The sequence below is a fragment of the Panthera leo genome, chromosome B3, assembly GCF_018350215.1.
Source record: "Panthera leo isolate Ple1 chromosome B3, P.leo_Ple1_pat1.1, whole genome shotgun sequence".
NCBI lineage: Eukaryota > Metazoa > Chordata > Mammalia > Carnivora > Felidae > Panthera > Panthera leo.
Genome location: NC_056684.1, coordinates 53,400,599 through 53,417,349, shown reverse-complemented (window position 1 = coordinate 53,417,349; position 16,751 = coordinate 53,400,599). Strand labels below are relative to the sequence as shown.

The window sequence follows — 16,751 nt, the reverse complement described above, 5'->3', positions numbered from 1 at the left end:
ATGAATCTCAAATTACAGCAAGTAAAGTTTCATGGGAACACAGCCATGCTCATTCGTTTTATATCTTTTAGTAGCTGCCATCACACAATAGTAAAGCTGAATAGTTGCAGTAGAAACTGCTGGCCAACAAAGCCTAAAATATTTACTGTCTGGCCTTTTACAGACTAAGTTTGCTGACCCCTGGTATAGAGGGTAGAAGATGGTCAATTATAGTCATCTAGTAGTCAATATAGAATTGATAGTTCAGCTCTAATACTACACAATGGCTTTAAGGTGTATTTAACCTTCCTGAGCTTTAATTTCCCCATCTATTAAAATGGGGTAATAAAATATGTCTTGTCTTACATAGCAGTTATCAGATGTCTTTGAAATTACAGAAGTAGTACATAGGAGATACTTACTAAATATTCCCTTAGACCTTCATCTTCCCTACCTCTCACTTTACATGTTACAGAAATATCCCAAAGCTGACATTTAAAAGATCCGAGCTCTAGTCCTGGTCCTTGCCCTGTGACCTTATTTGGGGGGTTATTTTGAGAATTATTTGAGGGGTGCTTGGCAAAAGGAAAGAACTACATTCTGTTTCTGGATAGATGTGCTTTCATTCAGGCTGTACAGGACACCCACATATAGAATGTTCTTGAACATTCTAAAAAATGACCATGAACATAATACACAGTGCTATAAGCTTAAGATGTTATATATGAACCTCATGGTAACCAGAAGCTCAAAACATTGAACAGATGCACAAAAATTAAAGAGAAAACCAAACCTAACACTACAGAAATCATCAAGCACAATAAAAGAAAGCAAGAGAATAAAGGATCAGAGAAAGACCACAAAAACAACCAGAAAACAAAATGGCAATAAGTTTACTTACCAGTAATTAAATGTAAATGGCCTGAATCCTCCAATCAAAACACATAGGGCGGTGGAATTGATTTAAAAAAGCACACACATAAACCATCTATATGTTGCTGGCTACAAGACACTCAACCTCACACCTAAAGATGCGTACAGATTGAAAGAGAAAAAGCATGCAAATGGATGTGAAAAAAAAAAAAGCCGTATTTCTATCAGAAAAAGTAAACTTCTTGTTTTTAATTTTTTTCAATGTTTGTTTTTGAGAGAGAGAGAGCAGGGGAGAGGCAGAGAGAGAACGAGACACAGAATCTGAAGCAGGCTCCAGGCTCTGAGCTGTCAGCACAAAGCCTGAAGCAGGCTTGAACCCATGAACTGTGAGATCATGACCTGAGCCAAAGTTGGACACTTAACCACCCAACTGAGCCACCCAGGTGCCCGAGATAAAATAAATTTTAAAACAAAAACTGTAAGAAGAGACAAGGGCATTACATAACAGTGAAGGAATCAATCCAACAAGAGGAGCTAAAAATTGTAAATATCTATGCATCCAACATTGGATTACCTAAATATATAAAGCAAATATTAACAGATGTAAAGAGATAAATTGGTAATATAGTAATACTAGGGAACGTGAAAACCCCAGTTACATCAGGGCCCCTGGGTGACTCAGTCACTTGAGCATCCAACTCTTGATTTCAGCTCAGGTCATGATCCCAGGGTCATGGGATCAAGCACCACGTTGGACTTTTGGCTGAGTGTGGAACCTGCTTAAGATTCTCTTTCTCTCTCTCTCCCTCTGCCCACCTCCCCCCCCCCCCCCGCCACACACTCTCTGATAAAAAATTAAAAAGAAAAAATCTTAAAAAAAACAACAGCCACTTACATCAATGGATAGATCATCCAGGAAGAAAAATCAATAAGGAAACTGTCTTTGAGTGAAACATTAGACCAGGTGGACATAAAAGATCTACACAAACATTCCATACAAAAACAAGAGAACAGACATTCTTTTCAAGTACATCTGGAACATTCTCCATAATAGAACACATGTTAGGCTCCAAAGTGGTGGTAAATTTAAGAAGATTGAAACCATATCATGCATCTTTTCTGACCACAGCAGTATGAAAATAGAAATCAATCACAGGAAAAAAACACAATCATGTGGAGGCTAAAAAACATGATACTAACAACCGAAAGGTCAATGAAGTAATCAAAAAAGTTATAAAAATACATGAAAACAAAGGAAAATGAAAATACAATGATCCAAAACCTTTGGGATGCAGCAAAAAGCAGTTCTAAAAGGGCAATTTATAACAATACAGGCCTACCTCAAGAAACAATCTCAAACAACCTAACATTACACCTAAAGGAACTAGAAAAACAAAACAAATAAAGCCCAAGGTTAGTAGATGGGAGAAAATAATAAAGATAAGAACAGAAATAAAGGTATAGAGACAAAAAAATAGAAAAAAATTAATGAAAAGAGCTGGTTCCTTGAAAAGATAAAATTGATAAACCCTTAGCCAGACTCATCAAGAAAAGAAGAGAAAGACCCAAATAAGTAAAAAAAGAGAAGTAACAACTAACAGCACAGAAATACAAAGGGTTATAAAGAAAACATTGTGAAAAAGTATGTGCCAACAAATTGGAAAACCCAGAAGAAATGGATAAATTCCTAGAAACATACAATCTTCCAAAATTCAATCAGAAGGAAATAGAAAACCTGAAGAGACCAATGACTAATAACAAAAATGAATTGGTTTTCAAAAAACTACCAAAAAAATAAAAGTCCAGGACCAGATGGCTTCACAGGTGAACTATACCATTTAAAGAAGACTTTATACCTATTCTCTTCAAACTATTCCAAAAAATAGAAGAGTAAGGAAAGCTTCCAAGTTTATTCTATGAAGCCAGAAATCACCCTGACACCAAAGCCAAAGACACCACAAAAAAAAAAAAAAAAAAAAAAAAAAACTACAGGCAAATATCCCTGATGTACATAGATACAAAAAATCCTCCACAAAATATTAACAAATTGCATTCATCTAGATGATAAAGGATCATTCACCATGCTCACTTCAACAGCACATCTACTAACATGGGAATGATACAGAGATTATCATGGCCCCTGCACAAGAATCACATTCAAATTTGTGACATGTTGCATATTAAAAAAAAAAAAATTCACCACAATCAATTGGAATTTATTCTGGGGCTGCAAGGATGGTTCAATATTCACAAATCAATAAACATGATACACTATATCAATAAAACATAAAAATCATATGATCATATCATCATCTGCATCTCAATAGATGCAGAAAAAGCATTTGACAAAGTACAACATCAATTCATTTAAAAAACTCTCAAAAGTGGCACCTGGGTTGGCTCAGTCGGTTAAGTGCCTGACTCTTGATTTCAGCTCAGTTCATACCTTATAGTTTGTGGGATTGAGCCCCATGTCAGGCTCTGTGCTGACAATAGGCAGCCTGCTTGGGATTCTCTCACTTCTCTCTCTGCCCCTGCCCCTGCTCATGCACGCTCTCTCTCCCTGTTTCTCTCAAAATAAGTAAACATTAAAAAAAAAAAACCAAAAAAACCTCAACAGTGGGTTTAAAAGGAACATACCTCAACTTAACAAAGGATATATATGACAAATCCATAGCTAACATCACATTCAGTGGTGAAAAATGATGTGGAGAACAAAGGCAAAAGAAATATAGGAAAAATTTTTTTTAAAAATTTTTAACAAGTACTTAAGACAGGTAGAGTGACCTTTTCTCAAGGAGCTTAGCTGCCTTCATGTTAATCTTTGCTAGAGGCAAAAGGCAACCTTAGCTTGACATTAGCTGGACCTCCAGGATCCTGTAAAAATCCCCTTGGAAACTTTGTTTATCTCTACCTCCTCAAGATATATGTTACCAATCATTTTCCAAAAATATGGCCCACTGATATACATCTGAAAAGTCTCATGACTAACAGTTTACTAGACAGTAGTAAATGACCTTTTCATAGCAACAGCTAGCTCCTCAAGGTCCAAATTCCTTAAAAACTTCTCCTATCCCTAACCCCCTCCCAACTTGAAAGTATGTTACTCCTCATGACCTCAGAGCAGCTACAACAACCCTTTTTGTACCAAAGACATCTCAAGAATTGTTTCTTGACTGTTCACTCCCGAACCCCAACATGACACATCAAAAAACAGAATTTTGCTCTAAAATTATGAGACAAGGATGCCCACTGTCACTTTTATTCAACACAGTATTAAAGTCCTGGTTATAGCAAGCAGACAACAAAAATAAAAAAGAGGCATCCATATTGGTAAAGAAGTTAAACTGTCACTATTTGCAGATGACATGAATCCTTAAGATCCACCAATAAACTACTAGAATTAATAAATGAATTCAGTAAAATTGAAGGATACAAAATTAATACCCAGAGGTCTGGGAAGATGTTGGAGTAGGAGGACACTAAGTTTGCCTTGTCTCACGGATCCAACTAGATAACACCCATATCCGCATAAATAACCCAGAAAACAATCCAGAGACTGCCAGAACAAACTCCACAACTAGAGGCCACATTGAAGAAGGTAGGAATGGCAAAGATGTGGTCTAGAAGTAAAATAGACCATGGCTGTCTGTGGTAGAGAGAGAGCCGATGACACTGAGAAGGGAAGAAAACAGACTTTCACTCTAGGGATATTTGCCTTTGAATATGAGAGGGGCTGAATTTCCTGAGTTCTTAAAACCAGTGGAGCTTAGCCTAGAATTTAAAAATCATCAGGCTTGGCTCTGGGAGAGACTGGAGGGTGCTAAGAAACAGAGTTCCCTCCCCTAAAGGGACAGCATAACAAACAGGCTGTACACATACTGTGTAGAATCAGCAGTTTGAGAAACACCAGGGGCAGATGGGAGGAAGAGCGATTTGCTCATCTCAGAGTGTGGCCTAGAGAGACGGGAAGCACAGGGAGACCTTTCCAGGAAAAAAGGAGCTGGCAGAAGCCATTTCCTCCCCCAACCCCAGCATAAACGACGGCCACCTGTGGGAAAGAGAACAGCCCAGATACTCCTTACCTAAATTGCTTGCATCAAGCCCCAATCCCCCAGGCTTTTCTGGGTCTGTCCTTCCCAATCACACTCTCTCCTCAGTCCTGGTGCTGCAAGCCCCCTCCCCGTAAAGATGAGCGCACACCTTGTTAACACATCTCCTGAACCACATATTTTGCAAAACGTCACTTCCAGCAGCATGGAGGGCTGGTCTCATTTTGCAAACAGACCACTGCACACCTCATGGCCCACAACAGGCAAAGAGAGCCTCCATAGACAATTGGACTGAAGGAAAAAGAGGCCAGGGCTCAACAGGAGAGCACACAGAACACACATAGGAGATATGTTTTTGAAGCACCAGGTCCTGAGGAAGAGGGGACAATGCACTTCAGGGCACTATAGGAATTCTTCTTTATAAGGCTATTGTCATTAAGAGCAAGAGAAGTAGGTGACTTTCCTAAAAGAGAAACAGACATAGAGAGTTAAACAAAAGGAGGAGACAGAGAAACATCTCTCAAATGAAAGATCAGGACCAAACCGCAGAAAGAGACCAAAGTGAAACCAATGTAAGAGAATTTAAGTGGAAAGAAATTTAAAGTAATGGTCACAAAGATACTCAGTGAACTTAAGAGTGGAGGACATCAGTGTGACCCTTAACAAAGAGAGAAAAAACCAATCAGATATCAAGAACAAAATAAATGAAATTAAAAATACACTTGATGGAATAAATAGCAGGCTAGATGAAGCAGAGGAATGAGTTAATGACCTGGAAAACAGAATAATGGAAAATAACCAAGCTGAGCAAAAGTGATGAAAGAAAATTGCGTAAATTGATAATAGTCATAGAGAATTCTGACTCCATCAAGTCAGAACATCCACATTATAGGGATCCCAGAAGAAGAGACAAATAAGGAGGCAGAAAATTTATTTGAAGAAATAGTAGCTGAAAACTTCCATAATCTAGGGAAGGACACAGATATCCAGATCCAGGAGGCACAGAGATTCCGCCCCCAACAAAATTCAATGCAAGGAGGTCCACACCAAGACACATAGTAATTAAAATGGCAAAAAGTTGTGATAAAAAAATTTTTGGAAGCAGCAAGAGAAAAGAAACTGTTACATACAAGTGAAACCCCATAAGGCTATAAGTGGATTTTTCAGCAGAAACATTGAATATATCATGCCACATTCTTCCAGACAGCAAAGTGCTGAAGGGAAACATTTAAGGCCCGGAATACTCTATCTAGCAAGGCTATCATTCAGAAGAGAAGGAAGGATAAAGAGTTTTTCAGGCAAACAAAACTGAAGGAGGTTATGACCACTAAACCTGACCTCCAAGAAATAGTAAAAGGGAAACTTTGAGTGGAAAGAAAGACCATAAGTGAGAGTATGAAAAATAAAAAACACAAAAACAGTAAAAAATAAGTATCTCTGTAAATCAGCCAAAGAATTCATAAAATAAAAGGATGCAAAATAGGACACCATACACCTAAAAACGTAGAAGGGAAGAAGAGTAAAAAATGGGCTTAAGCTTAAGTGACCATCAACTTAACATAGACTGCTATATGCAGAAGACATTATATACAAACCTAATGATAACCACAAATCAAAAGCCAGTAATATATATGAAAAAAAAAAATAAAGAGAAAGGAATCCAAGTATTAAGGAAAGCCAACAAAACATGAAAGAGAGCAAGAAAGGATCAAAGAACATCTATAGAAACAACCACAAACCAAGTAACAAAATGGCAATAAAAACATATCTATCAATAATTGCTTTGAATGTAAACTGAACATTCCAGTCAAAAAAACACAAGATGACAGAATGCATTACAAAAAAAAAAAAAAAAAAAAAAGATCCATCTATATGCTGCCTACAAAAGACCAATCTCAGGCTGACAAGAGACCTGCAGATTGGAAGTGAGAGGATGGAGAAACATTTATGATGTAAATGGATGCCAAAAGGTAGCTATACTTATATAGGACATATTGGACTTTAAAACAAAGACTGTAACAAGAGACAAAGAAGGATAAGAAAGGGGACAATCCATCACGAAGATATAATAATTGTACTTATTTATTCACCAAACACAGAAGCACCCAAATACACAAAATGGTTAATAACAAACATAAAGGAACTAGTTGGTAATAATATAATAGTAGGGAACTTAACACTCCACTTACATCAATGAGCAGATCATCTAAACAGAAAATCAACATGAAAACAACAGCTTTGAATGATACAATGAACCAGATGGATTTAGCAGATACATCAGAACATTCCATCCTCAAACAGCAGAATACACACTCTTGTCAAGTGCACGTGGAACATTCTCCACAATAGATCACATATGAGGCCACAAAAGTCTCAACAAATGCAAGAAATCAAAATTATACCTACATCTTTTCTGACCACAATGCTATAACCACAAGAAAAAATCTGGAAAGACCACAAATAACATGGATGTTAATTAACATGTTATTAAATAATGAATGAGTCAACCAAGAAATCAAAAAGCAAATAAAAAATTACATGGAAACAAATGAAAGTGAAAACACAAGAGTCCCAAATATTTGAGATGCAACAAAAGTGGTTCTAAGAAGGAAGTTTATAGCAATAAAAGTCTACCTCAAGAAGCAGGAAAAATCTTAAGAGCTAAGACCTAACCTTACATCTAAAGAAGCTAAAAACAGAAGAACAAACAAAACCCCAAAACAGCAGAAGGAAAGAAATAATGAAGATTAGAGCAGAAATCAATGATCTAGAAACTAAAAAATCAATACAACAGATCAATGAAACCAGGAGATGATTCTTTGAAAAGATGGATAAAACTGATAAACCTCTAGCAAGACTCACTAAAAAAAAAAAAAAAAAAAAAAAAAAAATACAGAACCCAAATAAAGAAAATTACTAATGCAAGAGGATAAATAACATCACAGAAATACAAACAATTGTAACAATATAATGAAAAGCTAGATGCCAATAGACAGCTTAGAAGAAATGGATAAATATCTAGAAACAAATAACCTACCAAAGCTAAAGCAAGAAAAAATAGAAAATTTGAACACATCAATCACCAGCAATTAAATTGAAACAATAATCAAAACTCCCCCCAAACAAAAGTCCAGGACCTGATGGCTTCACAGTGAATTCTACCAAACATATAAAGAAGAGATAATACCATTCTTCTCAAACTATTCCAAAAAATTCAAGAGGAAGGAAAACTTTCAAATTTATTCTATGAGACCAGTATCACCTTGATACCAAAACTAGATAAAGATACCACACACAAAAAAAGAGAACTACAGGCCAGTATCTCTCACAAATACAGATGCAAAATCCTCAACAAAATATTAGCAAACCAAATTCAACAGTGTATTAAAAAAATCAGATACCACAATTAAGTGGGATTTAAAACTGGGATACAAGAGTGGTTCAATATTTGCAAAGCAATCAATGTGATACATAGCATCAATAAAAGAAATAGTTAAAACCATATGATCATTTCAATAGGTGTAGAAAAAGCATTTGACAAAATATAACATTCATTCATGATAAAAACTGTCTGCAAAGTAGGCCTAGAGAGAACACATCTCAACATAATAAAGACCTTTATATGAAAACCCACAGCCAACATCATACTCAATGGGGAAAATCTGAGAGCTTTTCCCCCTAAGGTCAGGAACAAGACAACGATGTCCATTCTTAGCACTTTTATTCAACATAGTACTGCAAGTCCTAGCCACATCAATTAGACAACATAAATAAAGGCATCCAAATTTGCAAGGAAGAAGTAGATGACATACAATATATATGTAGACTCCACCAAAAAACCTACTAGAACTGATAAATGAATTCAGTGAAATCGCAGGATACAAAAATCAAGATACAGAAATCTGTTGTATTCCTATATACTAATAATGAGGCAGCAGAAAGTGAAATAAAGAAAAAAATTCCAGGGACACCTGGGTGGCTCAGTCTGTTAAACGTCTGACTTCAGCTCAGATCATGATCTCACAGTTTGTGGGTTTGAGCCCCATGTCAGGCTCTGTGCTGACAGCTCAGAGCCTAGAGCCTGCTTCAGAATCTGTGTCTCCCTCTCCCTCTGCCCCTACCCCACTCATGCTCTCTCTCTCTTTCTCTCTCTCTCTCTCAGAAATAAGAATTTTAAAAAAGAAAAAAAATTCCATTTACAATTGCACCAAAACAATAAAATATCTAGGAATAAACAACCAAAGAGCTAAAAGACCCATACTCTGAACACTATAAAACACTGATGAAAGAAAAAGAAGATGACACAAAGAAATGTAAAGATATATGCTCATGGATTGGAAGAATAAATACTGTTAAAATGTGTATACAACCCAAAGCAATCTACAGATTTAATGCAATCCCTATCAAAATAGCAACAGCATTTTTCATAGAACTAGAACAAACAATCCTAAAATTTGTATGGAACCACAAAAGATCTCAAAAATCCAAAGCAATCTTGAAAAAGAAAAAAAAGCCCTGAAAATATCAAATAATATTACAAGAATTCCAGATTTCAAGTTATATTACAAAGCAGTAGTAATCAAAATACTATGGTTCAGTCATAAAAATAGATACAATGATCAATGGAATAGAGCAGAAAACCCAAAAATCAACCCACAATTATATGGTCAATTAACTGACAAGGGAGGAATGAATGTTCAATAGGAAGCAGTCTCTTCAACAAATGGTGCTGGGAAAACTGGACAGCCACATGCAAAAGAACGAAACTTGACCAGTTTCTTTCACCATACACAAAAATAAACTCAAAATGGATTAAAGACCTAAATTTGAGACCTGAAACCATAAAAATCCCTGAAGAGAGCATAGGCAGTAATGTTGCTGACATTGGCCGTAACAACAAAATTCCTGCACAGGAAGGAAACAATCAACAAAACTAGAATGCAATGTACTTAATGGGAGAAGATATTTGCAAATATCATACCTGATAAAGGGTTGGTATCCAAATATACATAAATAACTTCTACAACTCAACACCAAAAAACATAATCCAATTAAAAAATGGGCGGAAGACATGAAGAGACATTTGTTCCAAAGAAGACATACAGATGGCCAACAGACACATTAAAAGATGCTCAACATCATAAATCATCAGGGAAATGCAAATCAAAACTACAATGAGGCATCACCTCACACCTGTCAGAATGGTTAAAATAAAAAACATAAGAAACAAGTGTTAAAAAGGATGTCAAGAAAAAGGAACCCTGGTGCACTGCTGGTAGGAATGCAAACTGGTGTAGCCACTGTGGAAAACAGTACAGAGGTTTCCCAAAAACAAAAAAATAGAACTACCATATGATCTAGAAACTCCACTACTGGGTATTTACCCAAAAAAAATGAATACACTAATTCAAAAAGATATCTGCATCCCTATGTTTAATGCAGCATTATTTATAATAGCCAAGATATGGAAACAACTCAAGTGTTGATCCATAGATCAATGGATAAAGAAGATATGATATGGATATTATACATATACATATACATATATATATATATGTATATATATATACACACACACACACACACACTCAGTCATAAAAAAGAATGAAATGTTGCCATTTGCAGTAACATGGATGAGTCTAGAGTGTTTAATGCTAAGTGAACTAAATCAGAGAAAGACAAATACCACATGATTTCACTCCTGTGGAATCCAAGAAACAAAACAAATAAAGAAAAAACAAGGAAAACAAAACACAGACTTTTAACTGTAGAAAACAAACTGATGGTTACCAGGGGAGTATGGTAGGGGTTGGGTAAAATAGGTGATGGGGATTAAGAATACACTTAATCATGACCAGCACGGAGAAATGTATAAACTGATCAATCACTATTTTGTACACCTGAAATTAATATAACACTGTATGTGAATTATACTTGAATAAAAAAATGGTAGAAAGAAAGAAAGGATGAATGAATGAATATATTCTGGAATCAGAAAGAACTGAATGTATACCCTGATCCCATTAGTTTTTAGCTGTGTGACTTTGATCAAATTAACCCCTCTAGGACTTTTTTCTTATAATACATTAATAAAAAAAAATATGTCCTACACTATAAAATTATTATAAATTTTTTTACTTAAGAAATATAGTGGATACTTGCAGTGAAATCAAGGAAAAGGGGGTTCTGTACCATGCAATAAATATTTGCTCATAAAATTCAAAATTAGTAAATAGTAATATTACTATTATATTAGTCTACCTTGTAAGCACTGTAAGCAAGTTAATATTAGTGGAGAAGAATTAATAATGTATACTTGAGGGGCACCTGGGTGGCTCAGTTGGTTAAGCATCTGACTTCAGTTCAGGTCATGATCTTGTGGTTTGTGAGTTTGAGCCCCGCATCAGGCTCTGTGCTGACTGATTCTGTGTCTCCCTCTCTCTCCACCTTTCCCTGCTCTCTCCTCTCTCTCTCTCTCTCACGCACATACACACACACACACACACTCTCTCTCTCTCTCTCTCTCAGAAATAAAGCATTTTTTAAAATTAAAAAATAATAATTTGTACTTGACATTAAACATATCCAGTGAAAACATTAAACATATACAGTTGATACAAATAAAACTATTGCAAATATTATGAAAAAGACACATTTTAATAGGATAGGAAAAACTAATAGCAAAGAAATATGGTAAGATGATCAACCTTATTAATAATCAGGGAAATGCACTTTAAGAACAAAATGAGATACAATTTCAGACCACTAGACGGGCAAAAACTAAATCTGATAATAATTGATAGGGCTACATATTGGTATAACCTCTTTGAAAACCATTAACATTACCTAGAAAGTTAAATTTTCATACACTCTATGATCCAAGTGACTTCACTTCTAAATATATATGCTAGACAAACTCACATATATCTGCAAGAATGTCTACATAATGTTGATCATAATAGCAAAAAATCTGGAAACGATCAAATGTCCATCAACAGGGCAATAGATAAATTACAGTACCTTCACACATACCATATGCTAAGTGAAATCATAGCTACATATAAAAATATGGATGAATTTTAAAAATAATACAATGAAAAAAGAAACTTGCCAAAGTCTAAAAAATATAATGCATTTTTATAAAGCTAAAACACAAAGAGTCTAAGCAATAATTTATAAATATATACAATAAAATGATATTAAACAGTCAAGAAAATAATAAGCATTAAATTGAGGATACTATAACCTCAAGAGGATAAGGCAAGAGAATGGATTCTCCGGAGCCAAGTGTAGACGAGAGGCCCGTGGAAGAGGGTAGGAAGGGCGGAGAGGCAGTGCACGCTACACGGACTGGCAGGAAGGAGCCGGGGTGGAGGGGCAGACCACCGGCAAAGCAGAACCCCCAAGTCTGGCTTGCAAAAACGGAGGGGCCGGACAGAGTGTGTTTGGACAGCAAGTGAGAGTTAACATCTGGAAGGTTATAAGCTAACAGCTCTGCTCGGAGAGCAGGAGGGCTGGAGGACAACGGGAGGGAGAGTTGTTGCACCCCGGAAGAAAGGCGCTCACCAGCACCATCTCCCTCACCCATCTCCCAGCCAAAATCCAAAAGGGAACCAGTTCCTGCCAGGGAACTTGCTTGCACCGCGCAAACACCCAATGCTGTGCTTCTGCGGATCCATACCTCCAGCGGCAGGTCTGACTCCCTCCCGGTGCTGCAGGGCCCCTCCTGAAGCGGATCTCCGAAGGAAAAGCGAGCTGAGCCTGCCCCTCCCACCCCTGTGCACCTTGCCGATCCACCCCAGCTAATACGCCCGATCCCCAGCACCACAAGCCTGACAGTGTGCAAGTAGCCCAGACAGGCCACGCCACCCCACAGTGAATCCCACCCCTAGGAGAGGGGAAGAGAAGGTACACACCAATCTGACTGTGGCCCCAGCGGTGGGCTGGGGGCAGACATCAGGTCTGACTGCAGCCCTGCCCACCAATGCAAGTTATTCAAGACAGCACAGGGGAAGTGCCCTGTAGTTCTGCACCACTCCAGGGACTATCCAAAATGACGAAATGGAAGAATTCCCCTCAAAAGAATCTCCAGGAAATAACGACAGCTAACAAACTGATCAAAAAGGATTTAAACAATATAATAGAAAGTGAATTTAAAATAATAGTCATAAAATTAATCGCTGGGCTTGAAAACAGTATAGAGGACAGCAGAGAATCTATTGCTACAGAGATCAAGGGACTAAGAAACAGCCAGGAGGAGCTAAAAAATGCTGTAAATGAGCTGCAAAATAAAATGGAGACAACCACAGCTCGGATTGAAGAGGCAGAGGAGAGAATAGGTGAACTAGAAGATAAAATTATGGAAAAAGAGGAACCTGAGAAAAAGATAAAAAAATCCAGGAGTATGAGGGGAAAATTAGAGAACAAAGTGATGCACTAAAGAGAAATAATCTACGCATAATTGGTATTCCAGAGGAGGAAGAGAGAGGGAAAAGTGCTAAAGATGTATTTGAAGAAAAAATAGCTGAGAACTTCCCTGATCTGGGGAAGGAAAAAGGCATTGAAATCCAAGAGGCACAGAGAACTCCCTTCAGATGTAACTTGAATCAATCTTCTGCACAACATATCATAGTGAAACTGGCAAAATACAAGGATAAAGAGAAAATTCTGAAAGCAGCTAGGGATAAATGTGCTCTAACATATAAAGGGAGACCGATAAGACTCGTGACGGATCTCTCTACTGAAACTTGGCAGGCCAGAAAGGAATGACAGGAAGTCTTCAATGTGATGAACAGAAAATATATGCAGCCGAGAATCCTTTATCCAGCAAGTCTGTCATTTAGAATAGAAGGAGAGATAAAGGTCTTCCCAAACAAACAAAAACTGAAGGAATTTGTCACCAGTAAACCAGCACTACAAGAGATCCTAAGGTCGATCCTGTGAGACAAAGTAACAGAGACATCACTACAAGCGTGAAACCTACAGACATCACAATGACTCTAAAGTCATATCTTTCTATAATAACACTGAATGTAAATGGACTAAATGTGCCAACCAAAAGACATAGGGTATCAGAATGGATAAAAAAACAAGACCCATCTATTTGCTGTCTACAAGAGACTCATTTTAGACCTGAGGACACCTTCAGATTGAAAGTGAGGGGATGGAGAACTATCTATCATGCTACTGGAAGTCAAAAGAGAGCTGGAGTAGCCATACTTATATCAGACAAACTAGACTTTAAATTAAAGGCTATAACAAGAGATGAAGACGGGCATTATATAATAATTACAGGGTCTATCCATCAGGAAGTGCTAACAATTATAAATGTCTATGCACCGAATACGGAAGCCCCCAAATATATAAAACAATTACTCACAAACATAAGCAACCTTATTGATAAGAATGTGGTAACTGCAGGGGACTTTAACACCCCACTCACAGCAATGGATAGATCATCTAGACACATGGCCAATAAAGAAACAAGGGCCCTGAATGATACATTGGATTAGATGGACTTGACAGATATATTTAGAACCCTCCATCCCAAAGCAACAGAATATACTTTCTTCTCGAGTGCATTTGGAACATTCTCCAAGATAGATCACATACTGGGTCACAAAATAGCCCTTCATAAGTATACAAGAATTGAGATCATACCATGCATACTTTCAGACCACAATGCTATGAAGCTTGAAATCAACCACAGGAAAAAGTCTGGAAAACCTCCAAAAGCATGGAGGTTAAGGAACACCCTACTAAAGAATGAATGGGTCAACCAGGCAATTAGAGAAGAAATTTAAAAATATATGGAAGCAAATGAAAATGAAAATACAACAATCCAAACGCTTTGGGATGCAGCAAAGGAAGTCCTGAGAGGAAAATACATTGCAATCCAGGCCTGTCTCAAGAAAGAAGAAAAACCCCAAATACAAAATCTAACAGCACACCTAAAGGAAATAGAAGCAGAACAGCAAAGACACCCCAAACCCAGCAGAAGAAGAGAAATAATAAACATCAGAGCAGAAATAAACAATATAGAATCTAAAAAAACTGTAGAGCAGATCAATGAAACCAAGAGTTGGTTTTTTGAAAAAATAAACAAAATTGATAAACCTCTAGCCAGGCTTCTCAAAAAGAAAAGGGAGATGACCCAAATAGATAACATCACGAGTGAAAATGGAATTATTACAACCAATCCCTCAGAAATACAAGCAAATTTTCAGGGAATACTATGAAAAACTATATGCCAACAAACTGGACAACCTGGAAGAAATGGACAAATTCCTAAACACCCACACCCTTCCAACACTCAATCAGGAGGAAATAGAAAGCTTGAACAAACCCATAACCAGAGAAGAAATTGAATCAGTCATCAAAAATCTCCCACCAAATAAGAGTCCAAGACCAGATGGCTTCCCAGGGGAGTTCTAACAGACGTTTAAAGCAGAGATAATACCTATCCTTCTCAAGCTATTCCAAAAAATAGAAAGGGAAGGAAAACTTCCAGACTCATTCTGTGAAGCCAGTATTACTTTGATTCCTAAACCAGACAGAGACCCAGTAAAAAAAGAGAACTACAGGCCAATATCCCTGATGAATATGGATGCAAAAATTCTCAATAAGATACTAGCAAATCGAATTCAACAGCATATAAAAAGAATTATTCACCATGATCAAGTGGGATTCATTCTTGGGCTGCAGGGCTGGTTCAACATTCGCAAATCAATCAACGTGATACATCACATTAATAAAAGAAAAGATAAGAACCATATGATCCTGTCAATCGACGCAGAAAAAGCATTTGACAAAATTCAGCATGCTTTCTTAATAAAAACCCTCAAGAAAGTCAGGATAGAAGGAATATTCTTAAAGATCATAAAAGCCATTTATGAAAAGCCCACAGCTAACATCATCCTCAATGGGGAAAAACTGAGAGCTTTTCCCTGAGATCAGGAACACGACAGGGATGTCCACTCTCACCGCTGTTGTTTAACATAGTGTTGGAAGTGCTAGCATCAGCAATGAGACAACAAAAGGAAATCAAAGGCATCAAAATTGGCAAAGATGAAGTCAAGCTTTCACTTTTTGCAGATGACATGATATTATACATGGAAAACCCGAGAGACTCCACCAAAGTCTGCTAGAACTGATGCATGAATTCAGCCAAGTCGCAGGATACAAAATCAATGTACAGAAATCAGTTGCATTCTTATACACTAATAATGAAGCAACAGAAAGACAAATAAAGAAACTGATCCCATTCACAATTGCACCAAGAAGCATAAAATAACCTAGGAATAAACCTAACCAAAGATGTAAAAGATCTGTATGCTGAAAACTATAGAAAGCTTATGAAGGAAATTGAAGAAGATACAAAGAAATGGAAAAACATTCCGTGCTCATGGGTTGGAAGAATAAATATTGGCAAAATGTCAATACTACCCAAAGCTATCTACACATTCAATGCAATCCCAATCAAAATCGCACCAGCATTCTTCTCGAAGCCAGAACAAGCAATCCTAAAATTCATATGGAACCACAAAAGGCCCCGAATAGCCAAAGTAATTTTGAAGAAGAAGACCAAAGCAGGAGGCATCACAATCCCAGACTTTAGCCTCTACTACAAAGCTGTCATCATCAAGACAGCATGGTATTGGCACAAAAACAGGCACATAGACCAATGGAATAGAATGGAAACCCCAGAACTAGACCCACAAAAGGATGGCCAACTAATCTTTGACAAAGCAGGAAAGAACATTCAATGGAAAAAAGACAGTCTCTTTAACAAATGGTGCTGGGAGAACTGGACAGCAACATGCAGAAGGTTGAAACTAGACCACTTTC

General features: G+C 37.1%; 1 protein-coding gene and 1 non-coding gene across 4 annotated transcripts in view; one reads left to right on the top strand and one right to left on the bottom strand.

Annotated features, from left to right (window-relative positions):
- The window catches only part of USP50 (ubiquitin specific peptidase 50), a 41,473-nt gene that overhangs the window by 1,139 nt on the left and 23,583 nt on the right, over positions 1 to 16,751 (bottom strand). Inside the window, exon 7 of one of the 3 annotated variants that reach the window (XM_042942051.1) lies at positions 893 to 1,004. The exons of the other annotated variants lie outside the window; for them this stretch is intronic. Within the exon in view, the coding sequence (XP_042797985.1) occupies positions 999 to 1,004 (6 nt within the window). The 3' untranslated portion in view covers positions 893 to 998. Of the gene's footprint in view, positions 1 to 892; positions 1,005 to 16,751 lie in introns of those variants that run through there. 3 annotated transcript variants of the gene reach the window in all.
- Positions 2,934 to 3,037, top strand: LOC122223315. The gene has a single exon (XR_006204199.1). It is a non-coding gene; the product is annotated as a U6 spliceosomal RNA (small nuclear RNA).